The sequence below is a fragment of the Petaurus breviceps genome, unplaced genomic scaffold (genome assembly GCF_028583685.1).
Source record: "Petaurus breviceps papuanus isolate PSGF00001 unplaced genomic scaffold, PetGlider_PUasm1.0 190, whole genome shotgun sequence".
In the NCBI taxonomy this organism is placed as follows: Eukaryota; Metazoa; Chordata; class Mammalia; order Diprotodontia; family Petauridae; genus Petaurus; species Petaurus breviceps.
Window position 1 is genome coordinate 3231028 of NW_027185810.1, and position 22039 is coordinate 3253066.

Here is a 22039-nt window from a genome sequence, read left to right on the forward strand (position 1 = left end):
GGCCTGCACACAGTAGGTGTTCAGTTAAAATTGTAGATTGGTCCTCTCGGAATCCCCGTAACTGTTTTTTCTAAGTTTGCCTCTGTCTCCCTGTAAAGACTGCTTCTCTACACAGTGTAGTGCAGTTCATGAATTTCTCTTCTCCAATTCTGAGTTTGTAAAAACCCATCTCCTCTCTGTTATTATGGTAATTACTAGAGATTATTTTGTTTAGGCCCCTAGGGAATGCCTGCTGAGTTTCTCTGTCTGTGTATATGTGTGTTAAAATCTGAAAGTGTTTCCTTTTGAGGAGGTCAGTGGGGGTCATTTTGGGCAAGGATACTTGCTTTTGTAAAATGGTCTTAGAAGTTTTTGAAAGGCTTCCTGACTTTTCTAAGATAAAAAAATTGTGTGGATTAATACCCCCTTCCTCCAAGCATTTTCAGTATCAGATTGAAGAATAAAATGAATTTCCAACATGTTCTTGTATTTTCTCAATGACTGGGGGAAGGAATCTATTTGTAGGAGAGTGAGGGAGTGGGGGGTGGGGAATGGGGATTAATTTTAACTTTTAAAATCTAAGAGGAATTACTGTGATGTGTTCTAAGCAATAATTAGCAAAGGTTAACAAGCTTTACTTTAGCTCTTAACTTTTTAAGGGGAAAAAGATAGTTTATACGCCTCAAAGTAAAATACATGGGAAGGTGCTATGCCAACCTTGTGTCATGTAGTGAATGAAAGTTATTATTGGAGTTTTTGATGGGTAGTGTGATTGGGACCCTCATTGAAGGAGGGAGCTGGAAGAAGAAAAAACACACATTTCAGGAAAAACTTAACTGAAGTAAGAGGGACAATATTTAAATGGAAAGTTATTTTTAAAATATTTTCAAAGAAAGCCAACAATTTCTTTTATAGCACCTCTACCTTATCTTACGGTAGTTTCTGATTTTTGGATAGGGAGGATAAGAGAAAAGGGAGAAGAATTTCAGTACTATGCATTTCTTCAAAAATTGGTAATGCAATGAATGCAAATGAATTTCTACTTCCACCTTAAAGGATTATTAATTAGATTGAGGTAGAATTGCTGAAAATATTTGTCAGATCTGTAATTCTACTCAGAAAAATACAGTTCCTTTCAAAAAAATTTAAAATCCATTTATTTGTTCTTCAACTATCTATCTTAAATTATAAGTGAAAACAGACCCTGTCCCCTAAAAAGCATTGGGAAGATTAGCTGACCACATGTATAAAAGCTGCATAAATTGGTCTTGCACAAGATATATGGTGTCCAGGTAGCTCTTCAAATGTCTCTTTGCTGTCTTTAATTAGATAAAACAGCGAATTTGAACCATGCAGAGGAAGGCAAGATGTTGTGTAGTACTGGGTTGTTCTTGTTAGGCCAACTCCTAGTAGAGGGAGTGCTGAGCCTGGAGCCAGGAAGACCTGAATTCAAATTCAACTTCATACACTTAATACCTGGGTGATCTTGGACAAGTCACAACCTCTGTTTGCCTCAGTTTCCTGAGTTGTAAAATAGGAATAATACCAGCACCTTACCCCCAGGGTTGACATGAGGCTCAAATGAGATCATATTTATAAAGCACCTAGGCCATAGAGTTATTATACAAACGTTAGCTACTATATCTATCTAAACAAGAGAGAGCCAGCCTGCTTAGGAGTTAAGACCTCTTCCAGCTTTGAATATATGATATTGGACATGAATTTTACTTCCTCTGTGCCTCAGTTCTTTCATCGCTATAAAAATAGGGTGTTTGGATAGGGATAATATTTATTTCCTAGAAATAGAAATAATACATGATTTTTTTAAGATCCCTTTTAGTCTTAATATTTTAGGAGTACATCTGTGAGATACTTAAGCAATGATTTTGGTTCCTTATTCAGTGGGGGGGGGGGTGAAATCACATGACTGAGATGCAAGCTACAGGAATGAGCAAATGAGATGCCTTCTAGCAGATGATTCTTTGACACTCTTCTCTCTCTGCCTCAGACAACCTTACTCAGTGCCTAGCTTCTTGTTCTGTTCAAATAGGTCAACGCATAGCTTTAATCCAGAGGTCCAAAGAGAAAGAAATTGTGAGTTTAGGCTAAAATAGTTCCTTACATATTCTTTGCTCCACCATGCAGTTTTAATTTTTTATTTTCATTTAAATTTATTATTATTATTATTTTACTCCCCTTGTAATCCATTTTGTGACGGCTTGGTCCAGTGTCTGCTGTACATGAGTCACCAGTTTTGCCCTCTGTCACCTCTTGGGACTATTTTGGCTTTGCAGTAAAGGAACTGAGAGAGCCCAGGCGCTACAGAGTTCTCTGTTCTTAGGGGCGTGCTTCCTGCCTGCCTGCCTCCTAACTCCTGGCCACATCACCCTGCCGATGGTTATGGCTGAGCAAGTGAGAAAGTGGATCTGCCAGTCATTTTCTTACTTATTTGCCAGGCCTAAATATACAAAAAGAATATGTGGGTTATTTATGATTTCACATGGCTGATGGGTTTTTCTTACACTGATACTTACTAGGGGATACATTTAAATACCTCTGTACAAAGGGGAGGGCTTGACTTGGGGTTCTGCTTCCCTTTCTGCCTAATTTATCAATTGTCCACTGCTTGTGAATTATGATTGAGACATTAATCACAGAGGCCAGAAGGCTCCTGAATCTGGGAAGCTTGTTTCCTTCTTTCTTCTTCTGTGCCTCCCCTTTCCTTTTTCTTTTAATACATTGTATTTCTCCTAAAAATTTCCCTAGGGAAAGTTATCACACCCAGGTGAATCTGCCTACTGCCCTTGACTGCTCTCCTGTCTTACTGATGGGAAAGACTTTAGATGAATTAAGTCGCTTGGGCCCAGACAGGGTTTTTTAGGTTCCCTAACAGCTTAGTCTTGCTTCTCAGGTGGTGTTACCCCTTTCCTACCCCCTACCCACTCAGTTACTAGGGAGGGCAAATCATCAAATTGCTTTTGATTTTTTTTTCCCAACTTTTGCATTGTCATGCTAGACAGTTTGTGGTATATATTGTTGCTTTCCCTCTAAAGGCTTTTTAGCAACCTCCCAAATGAACTTTTGAGCCAACTAAAAAAAAAGTTTATTAGGAACTGTTTGGCCAGGCCTAGATTGCTTAAAAGGTAGGTTCCTTTGTCCTTCCCAAAACTCTGTTTTTGTTTGTTTGTTTTTGTTTTTTGGTGATTTTTTTTTTTAAATTTGTCTGTATGATTGAGAATCTAGGCTTATGGTGTGTTTTTGGACAGCAAGTAAATGAGCATCTGGAGTTGTTGGTTTTATTTTTTAGTGTGTGTGTATTTGTGGGATAGGTGGGAATATTAAGGGTTCTGCTCCCCCTCCACTTATTCAACCTCCCCCTTTTTTTTAAAGCTTTATGGTTGTGTCAACCAATACCCCCTCCCCCCCACGCTACCCTGGCTTTTATAGCAGTGATTTCTGTATACCTTGTACCCCTCATCTGCTTGATAGAATCATCTCTTAATAATAAAATAATAAAGAAAAAGCCCTTTTAAGTAAAACCTATCAATACAAACTGCAAGTGTGAAGCAGTTCCCATGTAACACCCCCCCCCCTTACTGAGAGGTAAAAAGTAAAAGTATATTGTGTTATGCCATCTGTACATTTTTCTCTTTTTTGTGTACCCATTTTCCTTTTTAAAAAAATTAGTGGATTACTATAGTCTTTGACTGTTGTGTCTTACGTACCTAACCTATACCGGCTCTTTTTGTGGTGGCAAAGAATTGGAAATTGAGGGGATGTCCATTAAATGGGGAATGGCTGAACAAACTGTGGTATATGTATGTAATGGAATACTATTGTGCAGTAAAAATGATGACAGGCAGACTTCAGAAAAACCTGTAAAGATTTATATGAACTGATGCAGAGTGAAATGAGCAGAACCAGAACATTGTACACACACAGTAACAGCTATGTTGCGCTTGGCACATCCAGAGAAAGAGCTTTGGAGGCTGAACGCAGATGGAAGCAGACTATTTGCCCTGCTTTTCTTTTGTTGTTTTGTTTTGTTTCCTCTTTCTTGTGGTTCCTCCCATTGGTTCTAGTTCTTCTTTACATCATGACTAATGTGAAAATATGAATGTATAAGTAGTGCCTATATCAGATTGCATACCATCTTAGGGAGGTGCGGAGGAGAAGGAGGAGGAGAAAATTAAAAACTCAAAATATTATGAAAGTCAATGTTGAAAACTAAAAATCAGTTAACTATACATTGTGAATAAAATGTATTAAATCTCAAAATAAAAAAAAGTGTTTGCTTTATTAAAGATCAGATCAGCATTTAGCAGAATACAGGATTAGAAGTTAGTAAGAAATAAGGTCTCTCCTGAGGAAAACTCTAAAAATCTCACCTTTACTGTTATTTATTGTCATAAACTTTATTTTTTTAATTATAGACTTGACCATTATCAACATCCTTGTACAAAAAATAGAAAAAAGGGATTTCCATGAATCTGTTGCATCCTACTCTTTGCCCGCTTTTTTTTGCCCACTTTTAAAGTAGTCAGTATTCTCACTATGCTTGCCTTAAGATAGTCTTTATAGAATCTATAACTGGCCTTCCCTAGTAGGTATGGACTTTTAGAGAGAGTTAGAATAGTTTGACACACTGTAAGGGCAAGGCCCTATTTACCTTGGTCTGGTCTTCTAGAGCCCAGAGAAACCATTACGAAAGCATATTCTTCTGCAGATTTGGAAAGTTACTGTGTTCATTGCACATATATTTATTGACCATGTTTTGTGTGCATATACTAGATGTGCGAGTTCCTCCCCTTCCATGGAGTTTATACTGTATCTGTGTGGTAGAACAGGTAAGATGGACACATGTAAATATAATCCAGTATGTAATATGTGCTAGATAAATAATACAGTCATTCAATAATAAAATAAAGTAAGTGCTTATAATATAGCATACCTGTAAGTTCCATGAGATATGCAAAATGTTGTGAGAAAGTCCAGAGAAAGTAGAGATCATTTGTGGCAAAGGAGACGAGGTGAGGCTTCATCCAGGGTCGCAACTGAATTGTACCCTCAAAGAAAATAAACAGCAGAACTTTGGCTAGCATGTAGGGAATGGGGCAGACATCCCTTTGGCTGAGGTGTAGTGATTGTGAGACTTCACAATTTCAGCTGCAGAGTTCACTGCTTTGATTTTTACTGTCACTGGGCAGGCCTAGGAGAGTGCCATGGAAGGACCTGTAAATGGCTATGTTTGGGGTCAGTGCTGAGCAGAAGGAAATTAGTCCATCCAGGTGTCAGTTGACCTTATCCCATGCTTCCTTTATGTTATCAAGGAGACAATAGTAGAGGTAATAATGAATGTGTGGACTAATGGTGAAGAATATGCTACAGACATGTGCTTTGGTTCTCTGTGAAAGGGAGTCTCATCCATATGTTCCTGGAGGGGGAAATACATTACCAGGAATTAGCCACTCTTGTAACTGTGTGGCTGGGAACCAGCAGAACGGAGGCCATGGTTCACTGGCTACCAGTCTTGCGCTTTTGTCTGGTCTTAATCCCAGTGATTTTAATTGTGGCAGATGCCCTAGAATAAGATTTGAAGGCCTAAGTAAACCAGTATCTTAAAGGCTTTCTCCGACTGAAAGAGCTGGTACTTTGTTCTTAGGGACACAGTCTACTTAGGTTAATATCTAATCTATCTGGGGAGACTGGCATGTGAATCTCCCCATCTTTATGCTGGTGACTAGAGAAGTGGATGTGGGCTCAGTATATTTGTTTGATGCCTTCAGTTGCTTTCTCCTCGTGCCAGGTTCCATTCAGGCCTGGCTTCCCTTGTGGATCTGTTTCTAATCTCTTGAAACAGTTAATGTTCTTTCCTAAGAAATCAAGAGGCACACTCTGGAAGGGCTCAGCTCCTTCAAAGACATGGCCAGCCTTTAATGAGCACATTAATTTAGAATATTAATTTGCCTAAAAAAAAAAAAAGAATTAAAGGCACATTTATATTGAGATTCTCTCCCTTCCCCACCCCTTTTACGTTTTTAAAGAGCCAAATCAATTAGAATTCACTTGGTCAGTACTTCATTCATGCCCTCTGTTTTCTTCTGACTGCTGGTAATAATGAGGGGTAGTGAGCTATGCTAGAGTACATGTGCGTTCTCATTTTCTTCATTGGGGGTTTTTGATTACCCTTTTTCTAATGAAATCTCTTCAATTTTGCGATTCAGTCTCAGAAGACTGAGGGTTCAGGACCTAGTGAGCAAATTACGTTCAGCTTCCTCCCCCCCCTCCCAACCTTTCCCTATTGGCATTCTAATTTGTGTTCAATTCTGGAGGAAAAATCCTGACACAGTTATTGGGTCTTTTTTGATTATGCTAAAGAAACTAAACTGTCAGATCAACAGCTGTAGGAGGTTTTACCTCTGTGTTTCGTGGCTCTCCCTGCTCTGTTTCCTGACTGTACCATTTAACCATAAACGTGTAGGGCTCTGGATGTCACGGCCCATGCTGCTGCCTTGACTACTGTCTCAGATGTCTGACATGCTCAGACTCCAAAGAGCTGACTTGGCAGCTGCCCAGCAGACTTTTATAAAGGCTCAGTTGGTGGCCCGAGATTCAGGCTGTCAGAGTTGTGTTATGCAATAAATCGTTTTCAGCAGAAGTTATTAATCCAATTTCGACTGTAGCTTTTTTTTTTAAATAGACTGTAATCAAAGATAAGTACACATTATTTGATGGGAGTTTGGGAGAAGTTTCTGTCAGTTTACTTGAACCTGGGAAACACGTCAGGCTAAAGAAGCCTTACTGTGTGAAAAGCTTTTAATTTAAAGGAAAGGTAAAGGAGACACCAGTCATGCATGTGCAGGTCAGTTTGATGCCTGTCCTGTGTTCTCAGCCATTTGTTTTGTTTCTTTGGGAATATATTTTTTCTCTCACCCTTCCCCTTTTTGGGACTTGAATATTGGTAATGAAAGCATTTTCTAGACTATTTTGTAGATGAGTATGGAGCTAATCTGAGGGAATTCTAAGTCTTGCTTGTTCTTTGATAATGGAATTTGAGCTTTAGCAAATTTGTGTTGTTATAGAATTTTTTTTGATTATGAACATCAACTTATGAATATTTCATAGAAGAGGCTTCTATGAGATTGAACTGTTAAAAAGTTTAATATATGTATATTGTATTTTTAATATATGACATGATTTAAAACAACAGCAAAAACCCTGCTCTGCTTGTCTGTGTACCCTTCAAAACTTCCCTCTCTATATTTTATGTGTATTTTAAAAATGTTTCCTTGGAACTTCTTCTTAGCTTCACATGACTCCTCCCCCCACCCTTTGCCCTCCAACAAAATTTGATTGATACATTGGCTCTCAGTACATACATGTCTCTTTCTACACCTCTAGTCTATTTTCTTTCTACCCAGATATGGGGAGTATGGTTCACCTTTGTGACTTAGGATTGGCCAAAGTTCTGTAGTCATTCAGACTTATTTTCTTTACACTATTCTGGTCATTGTGTAAATAGTTCTGGAGCTGCTCACTTTACTCTGCATAGCCTTCAAACATTTCTATGACTCTGTCTGGTTCATCACTTCCAATAGTTCATCACATTCCTATATCATGTTTTGTTGAGCCAACCCTTCTATAGCTTTTGGGGATCTGAAGGGCTGTATATGTTGTTTTTTGTTTTTGTTTTTGTTTTTTGTTCTAGCACAGATCAGAAGCCAGGAATGGTAGTCATCTCCTCTTCCTCCCCAACCGCGCACGCACGCGCACAGACACACACACACACACACACACACGTCTGGACACCTTCCTTGGAGATGGGAGAAAGTATCTTTTGGTTATCAACAATTTTAATTAAATAAATTTAGGTGAAGAATAGTGAGCAGATCCAGCCACATTGGATTGCATCTGCCCATGCCAGTGGTCTGCTGGTCATATTTAGCGTCGGTAAAGGCTGGAAGGAGGGTGTGAAGAGAAAGTGAAATTGTATTTTTTGGTTGTCTTTAATAGAAAAATACCAGATCAGAAACAAGTAAGTGACTTTGAAGCTATCTTTCTCTTCTTGAGTCTCTAGTGTATCCATCCAGTCAAACTGAAGAAACGAAGACATTTCTTACTTCAGTTGACACAGTCTAGTCCTTTTGGTGTGTGTAGCAGGACAGTGAATTTGCATGAAGTTCCTAAATTCCATTTCAAGCTTCCTCTTATTAGTCTTTAATCTCTTGTCCCACTTAAACACTCTCTCTCTCTCTCTCTCTCTCTCTCTCTCTCTCTCTCTCTCTCTCTCACACACACACACACACACACACACACACACATAATTTGCTTTCCATGTATTTAGATGCTAACAGAGGGTGATCTTATTTGGATTTAAACATCTGACCCACTCCCACCACCTAATAAAAATAAGAAAGAAAAGAAAAAAATTATTTTAATTAATTCCTTGTTAGATTTTGTGTTGCTAGTTGAGGCTGACCTTTTGAGCTCTGGTTTTAGGAGTACAAGAAAATCAATTAAGCTGACAATGGTACTAGAGGTGCCATTTAGGGCAAATGCTACCAGTAGTGAGCTTTGAAGGGTCAGTCTAATTTTGATAAATGAGGAAATTTAAACTTTCTTTCTTCCTCTAACTGAATCTGTGTTCTTGCTCCCCCTTCCTCTCCTCCCCCCAAACTTAGGATCTCAGTTTTCCTTTAAATGTTTATCTTGGCAGAATGAAATGGGGAAGCTTTGGTCGTTTTGTCTACCACCCCTCCTCATTTCTTTAAGCACTTGTTATTTGGAAACTTAACATCGATACATAGCAGGGGTATCAAGTTCTATTAAATGCTACATTCTCTCAGAGACCACTTTTATGGTTTTCCATGGAACTTAATGCTGCATGTGACTATATTACCTTTCTCCCTCTGTTGATTTATGACCCTGGGTATAAACTAAACCAGATCAGATACTTAAAATTGTGTGGAAGATTTTTTACTTTAACTCAAAATACAGGTGTGCACAACCTCCAAGGATTTAATCTCAATGTGGTTTTCATATTAACTTCCTTTTCACTTGAAGGTTGTAGAAAAAGGCAATTTGGGTACCTTTATGGGCTGTATTGGCTTCTCTTTGGGCATGGATGCTTAAGGATAAGAAAGCTTCATCCAGACCCTGTTGTAGGATTTGTTTGTCCATAGTGGCTCAAAGCATTTGAATTTGGACTCTATTTTGCATGCAAAATTTGTCTTGGCAAGTCCTAGTCTATTTTTGTAAATTAGTTCATCAGATCCTAGAGTTGGGAGGGACCATAGAGGTCATCATTATTCTAGTCCAACCTCCATGCAAAATGAAAGAATATTCTGCAAAACCAATTTTCTGTGTGTGAGAATGCTTGAATGATGTGGGTGATGTGTTGCTTTTTATAACATATGTATGTATTCTAATTGTGTATATCAGAGGTCTTACAAGGCCCCACTAAGCTTTGTTTATTTGGAGGGAGCTTGTGGACATTAGGTATGGTCATTCTTTCAGATATTAAGAAATAGACAATGGGGTACCAGGTTAGGCCTTTTTCCTGATAGGCTGAGGATGCCTGTACTAGATAAGTTGTAGGAATACTTATTCTTAGATAATCATTCTTTCTCCTGATGTGTGCATCTCACCCTTGATACCTACCTGCCACTGTGATTTAGTGAATATCATCATTGAGTTTCAAGATAGGTAGACCTGAATGAACCTTTACTGTGTGACATTCACCTAGTCAGGTATGAACTTTGGTTTCTCCGTCTGTAAAATGGGTCTAGCAATAGCCGTAGTACTTGCTTGACAGGGTTGTTTTGAGGTTCAAATGACATAGAATAAGTGAAGACCTTTGCAAACCTTTTAAAGCATTCCATAAAGGACAGCCATTATCAATTTTGTTGAATGTCTGTGCTGTGTGTTGGGACTGTCCAACTGTTCTGAATGCATCCCTAATGCTGGAGGTCACTGTCTTGTCAGTGAATTTGGCATCCCTTGTACTGGAGGGCAGCCTGCTGTAAAGACTTTCACCTCTATCATGATTGAGTGCAGTTTATAGCTCGCCTCATCAATAGTCCATGTTTTTTAAAAGCCTCCAAATAGGTATTCAGACAATAAATTGTAAGAACTCCTGATGCAGTTATGGTATATCAAATCAATAATTCAGTTTTTAAAGCCTAGAGTATGTAGAAATATATTTTGAATTCTCAGTACATTTATTCACACCAACTATTATAGATTGCCATGGTGCTTCGTTTCAGGCTTTATTTAAAGAACATTGATTTGATTTGACATCAGCATTTAAGTTCAGTATTAGGGACAAAGTATAAAGAGAGAATATTAGACTCATTTCTCCTTTGAGTTTGTGCTAGCGCCCTCTCCTTACCCCCCAATAAATAAAACCAAGTCCAATGGCAGTTGTGTCCTTTCTAGGCAGATGGCTAGGACTGCAATCAGGAAAGATCTGAGTTCAAGTTCAGGCACAAATACCAGCAAGTGTGACCCTGAGCAAGTCACTTAATCTCTATCTGCTTCCCATTTGCTTGTCTATAGCATCAGGATGATAATACCCCCTTTATTACAGGGTTGTGAGGATCAAATAAAATAATAGCTGTAAAGTGCTTGGTACGGGGACTGGCACATAATTGTTGCTTAGGAAACATTTATTCTCTTTCTTTCCCCTTCTCTTCACCGTTCTGTATTTTCTTTTTTTGCAGGGGGAGAGGGCAGGGCAATTGGGGTTAAGTGACTTGCCCAAGGTCACATGACTAGTAAGTGTTAAGTGTCTGAGGCCGGATTTGAACTCAGGTCCTCCTGACTCTAGGGCTGGTGCTCTATTCACTGTGCTACCTAGCCCTGCCCCCCGTTCTGTATTTTCTTGAAAGGGGAAAATATCAAATAAATCCTCCTCTGGTTACTCAGGTATGATTAAAACTCAATTCTGTCTCATGTTATCAGTGCTCATCATCGTAATGATTATTGTCTTTTTTTCCTCCAGGCAAAATATTGCCAGCTCCTTCAAATATATCTTGTTTGGGTATGGTCCCAAGTACCGTCCCTGTATATAGTGTGTCTGGTGGTAAGAGCTGGATTTCAAGGTAGACAACCTGAGTTTGAATTCTGTCTCTCACCTTCAGCAAGTCAGCTTTCTCCTGGACCCAGTTTTTCTCATTGGTGAAACAAGGGGCTTAAGTTTAGATCATAGGATCATAGATTATGGGATTTCACATGATTGCTGAGGTCCTTTTCAGTTCTGTAATCCTATGACTCAAGTTATCCAGTAAAGATAGTAAGGCACTTTGTTCATCTCAAGTTATCCAAAGAAATTTAAATATGTCTTATTAATTTCCAAAGAACCACTTTACTACCAGCTTATCAACCTTTTAAAAGCCATTATACCACTAAAAATGAATAGAACTTCACCCTTTCCTCTTGTTATGTGAGAGATCTCAGTATTTATTTGAGTTTGAGGAATAGAATTGGAAACATTTCATTATTTATATGTTAACATTGCATTATAAAGTGGGAAGTTAGGTCTTCCCACCATGGTACTTCTTCTATTTCATTCCCAGTGATTTATCACCAAAGTTTGCCAATCAGATGTTTTTTAAATGCTGGTGCTTTGGTGGTGCAGTGGATAAGGTTCTGGACTTGGGGATCAGGAAAATATGTGTTTAAATTCAGCCTCAGACACTTATTAGTTGTATGGCTGTGGGCAAACACTTAACTAGTCTGCCTCAGTTTCTTAATCTAAAATGGGGATAATAATAGCAGCTTCCTCTCAGCATTGATATGAGGATAAAATTAGAAAAAATATTTATCAAGTGCTACATAAACTCAAGCTTTTATTTATTGCTTGTGGAAATAAAAATCTACTCCAGTTGTGTAAGCAAGACCATCTGCTATGGGATTGTTAGAGAACAATTAAATGTGAAACTTTGTTCAAGAGAAGGGAGAGATTGCTTTGTGATCTGGATAAGGTAGAACTTTAATATTTCTGGTAAAATGATCTCCTGCTTTCAAGTCTTGTGACCAGGAGACAAAGGGACCCAAGAGGCTGTTTTCTGAGATGGGTTTCAAATGCCATGTGCAGAATAAAAATTTTACTTAAATGAACGTGTCTTAAGTTTCCCTTCAAACATATGCAGGTTGTAAAAATGAAATAGGAGGGATAGAATGTTTCAGGTCTTAGTTTATTTAAAATTTTAGCTTATGTAACCTGAGATCTTTTGTCCAATCAAGTTGGTCAGCATCCCTTACTGATAACGGATTTACATTTTGTGTGGGTATGTGTACGTACACTTGAAATACTGGTGGAGACTCTGAAAGTTTTTAGGAAATCATGAGTTAAGTGTTTGCTTGTGGGGGGGGGGAGTCTAGGCCAGCAAGTAAAGCCAGGTGGGAGTTTATAGACTGAGATAATAACAAGTCATTTGCAAAGTACTTCAAGTTTTATAAAAGGCCTTCACCATGGCCTACTGAGGTAGGTCTGGTAATTTTTTAAATTCCATTTTGCAGATTAAGAAATGAGGTCTAGAGCATGAGAGTGATTTGTTGGTGGTTACACAGCTAGTAAGTGAAAGTTGCGGGAGAGATTCTCTGACTGCATCTTTCCTTCCTGCCAAACTGGCTTATTATAGTGACCTGCAGGTGCTCCAGTCATTCTTCAAGTCCTTGGCCCTGCCAAGCCCTCCATCCAACATCAGAAAGTATTCTCACCAGTGGGAATGACATTTAAGAAGAGCCATAACCATCTGCTTTATCACTTCATTCTAGGATCTTTTCTATGGTCTGCTTGTTGCTGAAACCATCCTTGTGTTTTCTCTCCCATTAGGCTTATTAAATGTTTGTTTCATTCGTTCATTCGTTCATTCATTCATTCATTCATTCATTCATTCATTCATTCATTCATTCATTCTCCAGACTTCTATCTTCATACCTTTACATGGGGTTATTCCTCATGCCTAGACTACTCTTTCCTTACCTTTACCTTTATCATCCTTAGCCTCAGGTACCATTCCCTATGCCTTTTGCACTAGGCTTTCCTCCCCTTCCTCTTCCTTCATACAGGTATCTCCCACAGAATTAAACTTATTGTTTACCTTTTTCCTCTGTGTCCTCAGCGCCTGCCAGCGGACCATATGTACATATAGGCACTTGCACACACAAATTTACATATGATGCTTAATATGATGGTTATAATTTGAGAAGTGATAGTATATATTTTTTTCCCTGAGGGAAAAATTATGCCTTTTTGTTTAGTTATCAACAGTAACATTCTGATGAAAACAGCTTGGATAAAGTTGCATTGTGGTGGTAACTTTATGTTTTTAAGTATTTCTTGTTTAACATCCAGACATGGGAAGAGTTCTCTTGTTCTCTTATATTGTTTCCCCACCTCAGTGAGGTGTGAGTGGGTGGAAGTTTGTGTAGGGTTATTAAATGGAAGTATGTTTCATCTTTGGTTTATGTGTCTAGGAAACCACTCCTAGGGCCCAAATATTTATGGAGAGGTGATTCATCATGACTCTGCAGCCCCAAAAGCTGGTTTTATTTGTAATATTGTGAATTATTGCCACCTTTGTGAGGTGTACTGGAGAATCATAGCACCAGAGTCAGTTTATTGCCAGACTGAATTCTGGGTTTTGATGGTTTGGTATTTCGTGTGTGTGTGTGTGTGTGTGTGTGAGAGAGAGAGAGAGAGAGAGACAGACAGACAGACAGAGATGGGGGAGGTTGAGTAAATGAGTAGAACTCATTCAGGTGGAGGGAAGGATAATCAAGTCTCAGCCAAGATTGGACACTGCTAAAGAGCAGTCTAGTGGCTCGCCTTCAATCTCAGCACCAGAATTTTCCATCCCAGAATCTTGGCCATTGGTTTGCCCACTGGTTTGGGTAAGCCATTTTACAGATAGAAGAATAGAGAAGAGCAAACGTTTTGTCAATAAATACATCTCATGAATCCTTTCCTTCTTGGATTTTTTTTCTCCTTCATTTGATCTGGTTTAACTTGCCTAAACACATGATAGCAGCTGGCTTTTTTTCCCCGCTAGAATCATTAGTTGGTGAACGGGATGTTTCTTTTCTAGTAACTGACGTCAGGATGAAGGTGCCAGCCAAAACAGAATTGAGTAGATTGTTAGCACAGCTCCATTTTAAAAAGATGTTTTGGGCTTTTAAAATTTTTAATCGTTATGAATGCATGCAGGAGTTCCACCCTTTGGTGTAGTGGATGGAGCACTGCATTCTGAGTCAGGAAAATCTGAGTTGAAATTTAGATCCTGACACTCAGTAGCTTGGTGACCCTGATGAGTGAAGCACTTAATTTTTTTTTTTTGGTCTCAGTCTTCTCATCTGTAAAGTGGGATTGGGATAGTATGCTAGGTGGTGAAGTAGAATGAAGTCAGAAAGATCTGAATTAAATTCCTCTGGCCTCAGACATATACTAGCAGTGTGACCCTCGGCAAGTAACTTAACCCTTTTGCTTCAGTTTTCCTTATCTTTAAAATAAACTGAAGAAGGGGGTGGCAATTCAGGTCACTTAACCCCAAATTGCCCTGCCCTCCCCCCCTCCAAAAAGCAAATAAAATAAATAAATATATGTCTATATAAATAATATAGATATTTATAACTAAGCAAAATAATTCCTGAATTAGGAATGTCCAAAAAAAATATGCTTCCATCTGTCCTCTGAATTTTTGACCTCTCTCTCTGGAGGTAGGATTGCATGTTTCGTTTGGAATCTTCTGGAATCATGATTGTTCATTGTGTTGCTCTGAGTTCCTTCTTTTTCCAAAATGCTTTATCTTTACAGTATTATTGTTATTACATAAATTGTTTTCCTGGTTCTGTTCACTTTGTTCTTGTCCCTCTTCCCAGTGACTATTGATCTCTGTGGCACTTTTTCTTTGGACTAGTATCGTATTGCTAGGCAAAACAATTCTAAAATTTTGAAGTTGAAACAGAAGAAAATAAAATATAGTGTGTTGCTCATAGATCTTCTGTCAAAAGTAACTTGTAACTGGAGGGTTTTTTTTGGGGGGGTGGAGTTTAAAATGTTGGTAGAGTTTTTGATGTTTGCCTTTATGTCAAATTTTAAGTAACTTGTGAGTATGTTTTCCTGGTGTTCAATGAAAGTGATTATCTAAATATCTAAACTGTTCATCTTCTCTTAGTTTGTAAATTAACTTCTTCAGGTTTCTACTTAGTTTTAAAATAGAAAGTTGACAGATAACCCTTTCTAAAATGTGGTAATCTGTACATTCTGTAGCTATCTCCACATGCACATGTGTGTGCTTACACATACATGCACACATGAATGGGGTTTCCATTTTGTTTTATTTGTTCCCGTTCCTTTCCTGCTGTAGCCTGGTTTTCCTAATCACTAATCCATCTCCTTCACCTTCATTGAGGATCGTAGATTTAGGTGGAAAGATTACATAGGTCATCCAATCTTATCTCCTTCATTTTTCAAATGAGGAAACTAAAGAGCCAGAAAAACTAAGTGGCACCCCCTCCCCCCCCCTTTCCTCCCCCCCCCATTTCCCTGTGGTCTCACAGTAGTCTCTGTCAGAGTCACATGTCCAGTGTTTTCTATAGTTATACCACTGAGTTGAGCTTAGAATTGAAATCTAGCCTGTTCAGATTGTATTATAACCTCCTTTGGGGTAAAAAAAATCATGTTATCTACAAGGTTATAGTGAAAAGGGCAGCTTTTGGTACAGCCAAAGTGGTACAGTCGATAGAGTGTGGTCTTGGAGTCATAAAGATTCATCGTCTTGAGTTTAAATCTGTCCATTTGCTAGCTGTGTGATCCTAGGCAAGTCATTTAACCCTTTTTGCCTAGTTTCCCAATCTGTAAAATGAACGGGAAAAGGAAATGGCAAATCACTGTAGTATCTTTGTCATTAAAATCCCAAATGGCATCATGGAGAGTTGAACACGACTAAAATGACTGAGCAACAGTAGTGAAAATAACCTTGGGTCTGGAATCAAAGAATCCTGGGTCTGGAGTCAGCAGACTGGGCTTCAGATCCCATCTTCTCCCTTACCTGTGTGACTTCTATTTTTAGTTTTGTTCCTCTCGTGTTTGATTTTCATAATTTCTGTTTTGTGAATTGAGTTGGGATCTTAAAATGTGTTTTTCTAATGTTTAGTTATATGTTGGGAAACTCCTTTATTATTAAATTTTCAAAGGAGCAATTTGGATTAGATGACCTGTGAATTCCCTCTGTATTTTAAACTTAGGATTTTAGCAAATTTTTCTCTCTACCATTCTGCAATGCTTCTTTTTTTTCCCTCAAACTTTCATCTCTTTCTTGAGTTCCCCTTCTATTTCTTTTCCTAACTTTCTTAGTTCCATCAAGGGTACTACTACCCATCATCTCCATACTATCTCTCATGTCACCCCCACTTTTCTCCAGTCACATAAACCCCGACAATCCCTTAAGACTTCATCACCCCTCACATGGACCACGATGATAATACTAACAGGAGTAAGACTAATGACTTGTATTTATATGCCACTTTTAAGTTTGCAAAGAACTTTACAGATATCTCATTTTATCTCGGAGAACTAGGTGCCTTCATTATCCCTGGTTTGCGTATGAAAAATCTGAGGTAGGCAGTCATTAAAGGACTGGTCCAGAACCATGTTTCTGAGGGTAGATTTGAACTCAGGTCTCTCTGGCTTCTTGTCCAGCACTCTTTCTACTGTACCATCTAGCTGACTGTATGGATTGTAACCATATTTTCCTAATGTGTCCTCCAGCCTTTCAGTCTTCAGTCTCTTTTCCTCTCAGCTACCAAATTGATGATCCTGAAACAAAGGTTTGACTGTGTCACAATCTATGACGGGGAAAAGAAAGTCAAATTATTTCCTCTCCTGTGTTCTACAGTTTGAGCTGTCTTTTATGTCTGGAATTCTTTCTTTCATATTATTAGAGGAAAGCTTGAAAGAAGCAAGTTATAAACATGGTAGACAGAACACCATGTTAAGATCGTTAAGTTTGGAATCAGAGGGGGGGACTCAGAGACCATCGAATCCATACCTTGCAGAATCCTTAGCTTCCTTCCCTAAATACAGTTTAGGTACTGCCTCCCTTGGAGGCCTCACCTGGTCCCCGCATTGTTGTTCTCTCCCCCCACCCCAAAGTTTCTATTTGTATATGCATATCTCTGTACATCTAGTCTTGCCATAACTATACTGGGTGCCCCAGGAGAATGGAAACTCTTAAGAGAATGATGGTTGATTTTTTTTGGGGGGGGGACAGGTTATTTTATTTTCTCTCTTTGTATTCCTAGAACTTGTACAGTGTCTGTCATGTAGTAGGTACTCAAAAATGCTTGTGAAGAAATTTTTTTTTAACTTTACCTCGTTTAGAAAAAAAAGATGCTTTAGAACTTGTTGGTACTTACTTGTTGGTATGCCTCTATTTCTAAGATCTGCTCATAAAATACTTGATATTACTGATTATCAGGTATATAAGGGAAGTTTGCAGCAGTTAATGTTTTGTTTACTTTTAAATGATCCATGAAAAACCCTGATCAGGAGAATGGATGTGGCCCTATGGTTGGCTATGCGTCCTAGATGACTGAAATGCCACAACCTCCATCCCTCCTGTGTTATAATACTTCCTGGACATGGGTATTGGACACAGTTCTTCTTTAAGAAATTTTCTTGGATCTGAATCTGAAGACTTGCCTAGTTCCTTTGAGTAACCCCCCCTTTTTTTTCCCCCCCCTTCCCCTCTCCCCTCTCTTCTTTCTTTATTATCTTCAGGATGACAGTGATGGGATTCCATGGTCAGAAGAAAGGGTGGTACGCAAAGTCCTTTATTTGTCTCTGAAGGAGTTCAAGAATGCACAGAAGAGACAGCATGGTGATGGCATTAATGGGAGCCTGAAAACGGTGAATGGTAAGTTGACTCTTCTCTGACACAGGAAGGATTTCTCCAGTCATGGTAGCGCTGATGAATTAGGAGAAATAGTTAGGGCCTTTGCAGATCCCTAGGAGAAAATCTTTAATTCTCCCTTCCTTTCTCCATGCTGCTGCTTTCCCTGGCACTTGAGTGGGTTGGGTGTTCCACCTACAGATTCTTTTTTCCATTCTGGTGGTTGTTATAGACCAGATGGTCCTCTCTCTATTCCGCGTCTCTTTGACCCTGAGCCCTAGTCATTCTTGAGTCCCCAGCTGAAGGCCACATCTTCTTCAGTTTACAGTGGTGCCGGCCTGATAGAAGTCTTGGGATTTGTCTTTGAAGATCAGCCCACACTGGCAGACAGCCCTTTGTTCCCTTCCTTTCCAAGGACATAGAGTAAAGCATAAGCCCACATCTTGAACAGATATTATCCTCCATTGGTGTGGAAGACACTTTGATATGATTTATCATCCTGAAAAGCTCTAAGAGTTATTTTTTAAAGCACATAGATCTTTCTACTTTATCATTCAGAGCAAGGTACTTTTAAGTAAGTATAGATAGAATCAGATCTATCTACTGTTGCATTACCTAAGTTGGGACAGAATTCCATGAAACCTTGAAAAGAATGGATGTCCTTGAATATGCTTCCCTATTTGAGTTTGTCGTGGTACACACTAATTTTTTCTTTGGTGACACAGACTGTGGTATTGGAGCTGCCTGGCCTAGACTAAGTCACCTGAACCAGGGGAGATCTGAGTTGAAGGTTGTGGATTGTCTCGCTCCATCAGGGACAGTGGTGTCAGTGACTCTCATTGCACCCGAGTTTGTGGAGAGGAGGGAGAAGCTTGAGCTGATGGGTAGATTTATCCTTGTAGAGAATAGAAAGGAGGTCAGGTGCCTCTGCTGTTCTGCTTCCTGCACTCTTGCTAGATGACTTCTTCCCTTTTTGGTAGCACATGCTTGTTCTTTGAGGAAAGCTAGTAGTCATGTATGTGAACCCTGATAACAAGCTGGGGAAAGGATATATGGTGTCTGAGTCCTTCCTAGTCTGTTAGCTGTAAGGGGAGTTGCTGTTATGGGAAAGGTGGCCTGTGATTGCTTTTCTGTGGCAAGGAGATGCTATTTTTGTGGGCAGGGGAGGGGTTGGTGTTGGGTGGTATTGTCAAGGGAGGAAAGTCCCAAAGATGCCTCCTTGACTCTTGTAGTTTTAGTAGGATCTCTGCATATAAGCTAATACATGTGTGCCTCTTCCATCTTCTGGTGTGGAGATGTAGTCTAAAATATTAACCCTTCTTTTGTTATACTTTTGATTGGATTTGGCACCTATAAGACATGTTATGGCATAATGGATAAACAACATCTCGGTTCATATCCTGCCTCAGAAGCTGACTAGCTTTGTGGCCCTGGACATTCCCTTGGAGCCTAAGTTTTCTTATCTTGAAAATGGGAATTAACAGTCACAGGAGCATATATCATGTACCAGGAAGTGTTGAGGAGGATGATGATGATGATGGCAGTTCACAAGTTTGTTCAGGGTCAAATAAGACTAGACTACCTCTCTCTTGTCGTGTTTAGAATTAAATCTGTGTTTTGGGAATGTGTTCCATACAACTAGAAGTGAAGGAGGAAATAGCAGCAGCCAGCTGGATTAGTACCTAGGGTAAGAATTGTTTCAGTCGGGTCACCCAGATAGAGAGAGATTCTTCTTTATTTTTTTCTGCATCCTTGTAATTCATCTAAATTGCTATTAGCTCCTCAGTTATACATATTTTGTGCCTTTTGAGTTGGTCGGTGTCTGGTCTAGCCATGCTGATGCTCAGTCAATGCTGGAAAACTTCACTTGATGGTTGGATGGTCGTTACAACAATGGTCATATATTCTCTCCTTGGGTCTGATTTTTCTCTCAGGGTAGATAGTGGAGGCTGGTGTGGAAGAACCCTATGGCGGGAAACCAGTAGCATATCTTTTTTTTTTAAGACTCAGCTGCAGTGGAAGGTGAACCTCAGGATGGGTTCCAGCCACAAATGCAGACTTCAGTAAATCTCCTTTTGAACTTAAGGAGGGGGAAAGAGATTTTCTTTTAAATTGAGCGATCTATGAGATGTTCAACAAGTCATAGTAGCCAGGTGTTTATGGCGGAACAAACACTGAGTTGGGGCAAAACAACAAAAATGCTAACTTCATCCATTCAAATAGCAACCATAGTGGCTGAATAGGGCTCCCTTTTTTCCTATTACTATTGCCAAGGAGCTCACAATACTGAGAAAAGAATTAGAAGAAAAGCCGGCAAGGATATCTCCATCAAGATGGCTGGGAATTTTAAATGTACCTTGCAGTTACTTAAAAAAAAAAAAATTGTTATGGTGGGAATAATCCATCTGGTTCCACCTCCTAACACCCCCACCCCCCAAGTGTAATTGTGAATTTTGTCCTTGTAAGATATGAAGGCTTCTTTCTTTTAGTTGTGAGGTGGTTCATGTATATGTTTCTTTTTAATTTTAATTAGTTTTTCTTCAGGCTATAGGAAACAGCTCTTTTTGGTAGATACATTCTGTCAGTAGTTCTTAGTAAATAAGCGTAAATGTTTATAGGATCTGGGTATTTAGTTTTAAGGGTAATGGGCCTTCTACACAAAACCGTTTGTCCTTGCCACCCAAGCAAGAACTTGTTTTACTTTGCAGAGGGTAGGAAGAGAATTGAACTGACATAGAGTGTCTTGGCTGTGCATGTCCCTGGAAACTCTGGATGGTGCTGTGCTGGGCCTGGGACATGCTGGGTTATCACTGAGGCTGTCATGAGGGGGCTTGGTAGCCTATCCCATCAGAGACTCCTTTTCCTCACTACTTTGGGGGTTTGGTTGGTAATTAGTATTGTAGTTTGACTGTGAATATTCACATTCACAGGCTACCCAAGGACCTCTGCTCTTATACAGTGCATATTTCTTTACTTTTTATTTGTATTTCCTCTGTGGGAAAATAGAATCAGAAAGAGGATGTTTCTTTTGTTTTGGGAAGCCCTTTGTTGTTTAAATGGGATATTATTCCTTGAATTATTGAAAGAAGTTGAGCTCTGGAAAGCCAAGAGGGATAAATACATGCTGTGCAGTGGTTACCTTGATTATTACTGTTATTTTTCTTTTTCATCCTCCTCATTTCTCTGCTCCCTTTTCCCCCTCCCCTAAAGTTTGTGTGGGGATATCACAGAAATATTTTAAGTGGTGGTATCCCCAAGCATGAAGTATAGAATAAGATTTTGAGAATAGAAAGAATCCTTGATTATCTAGTCTAGAATTTATCAAAATAACTTGATCAATATTTCACGCTTAAAATATGTTGATAGAAAATATACGTGTTGGCTTTGGGGTTGTGGAATACCTCTGGGATAAGGAGGAGGAGAGCAGACTTTGTATCAAAATATAACAAATTAAGCTCATTTTAATAAAAAAAATTTCCTGTATGTGATAATGTTTTAATATATACATAATTTTATATTTAATATTTTAGAGCTAGGATGCAAATCCAGGTCTTCCTGGACTAAATCCAGCCCTCTTCCCACAGTACCATATAGTTGTGACCCTGCCTTTTACGGATGAGGAAACTGAGACCCAGTGAAGTAAAGCAGATTCAAAACAGAATCCAAGTCTGCCTCTTCATTCTGATTTCAGCCTGCGAATTAGTATAACACAATAGTTTGAGGGAAATAATGAGGCATAGTTCAGAACAATAAATTTTTTTGTTTTGTTTTGAGCTTAAACATAAACATTAACATCAACATACAAAGATGTGAAACCAAATATCTTTGAATATCTTACTATATACAGCTTATTTTAAAAAAACAAACTACATCCTAACAGGAGTGACAACTCTGCCCATGTCTCTGTGTCCCCACTTTATATTTTCCTTTTCTTCTTTTTAAAATTTTTTTTATTGGTACTTTGCCTTCCTCTTTCCATCCCTCCCCTTCTTTGCCCTTGCCTCCCCTTTCCTCTTCCAAACAAATCATTCCAATCAAGCAAAATAAATTCTTATATTGACCAGTATGAAAATACAAGCCTCATTGGGGGCCTCCAGTTCTCTCTGCTGACGAGGAAAAGGGGATCGGGAAGGGGAAGAAAGGAATAAGCATTTATACACATT

The 22039-nt window shown here is 39.0% G+C and overlaps 1 protein-coding gene across 1 annotated transcript in view; it reads left to right on the top strand.

Annotated features, from left to right (window-relative positions):
• JARID2 (jumonji and AT-rich interaction domain containing 2) overlaps positions 1-22039 on the top strand; it is a 334505-nt gene that overhangs the window by 123729 nt on the left and 188737 nt on the right. The window contains exon 2 of the mRNA XM_069092440.1: positions 17765-17900. Within this exon, the coding sequence (XP_068948541.1) occupies positions 17765-17900 (136 nt within the window). The remainder of the gene's footprint in view (positions 1-17764; positions 17901-22039) is intronic.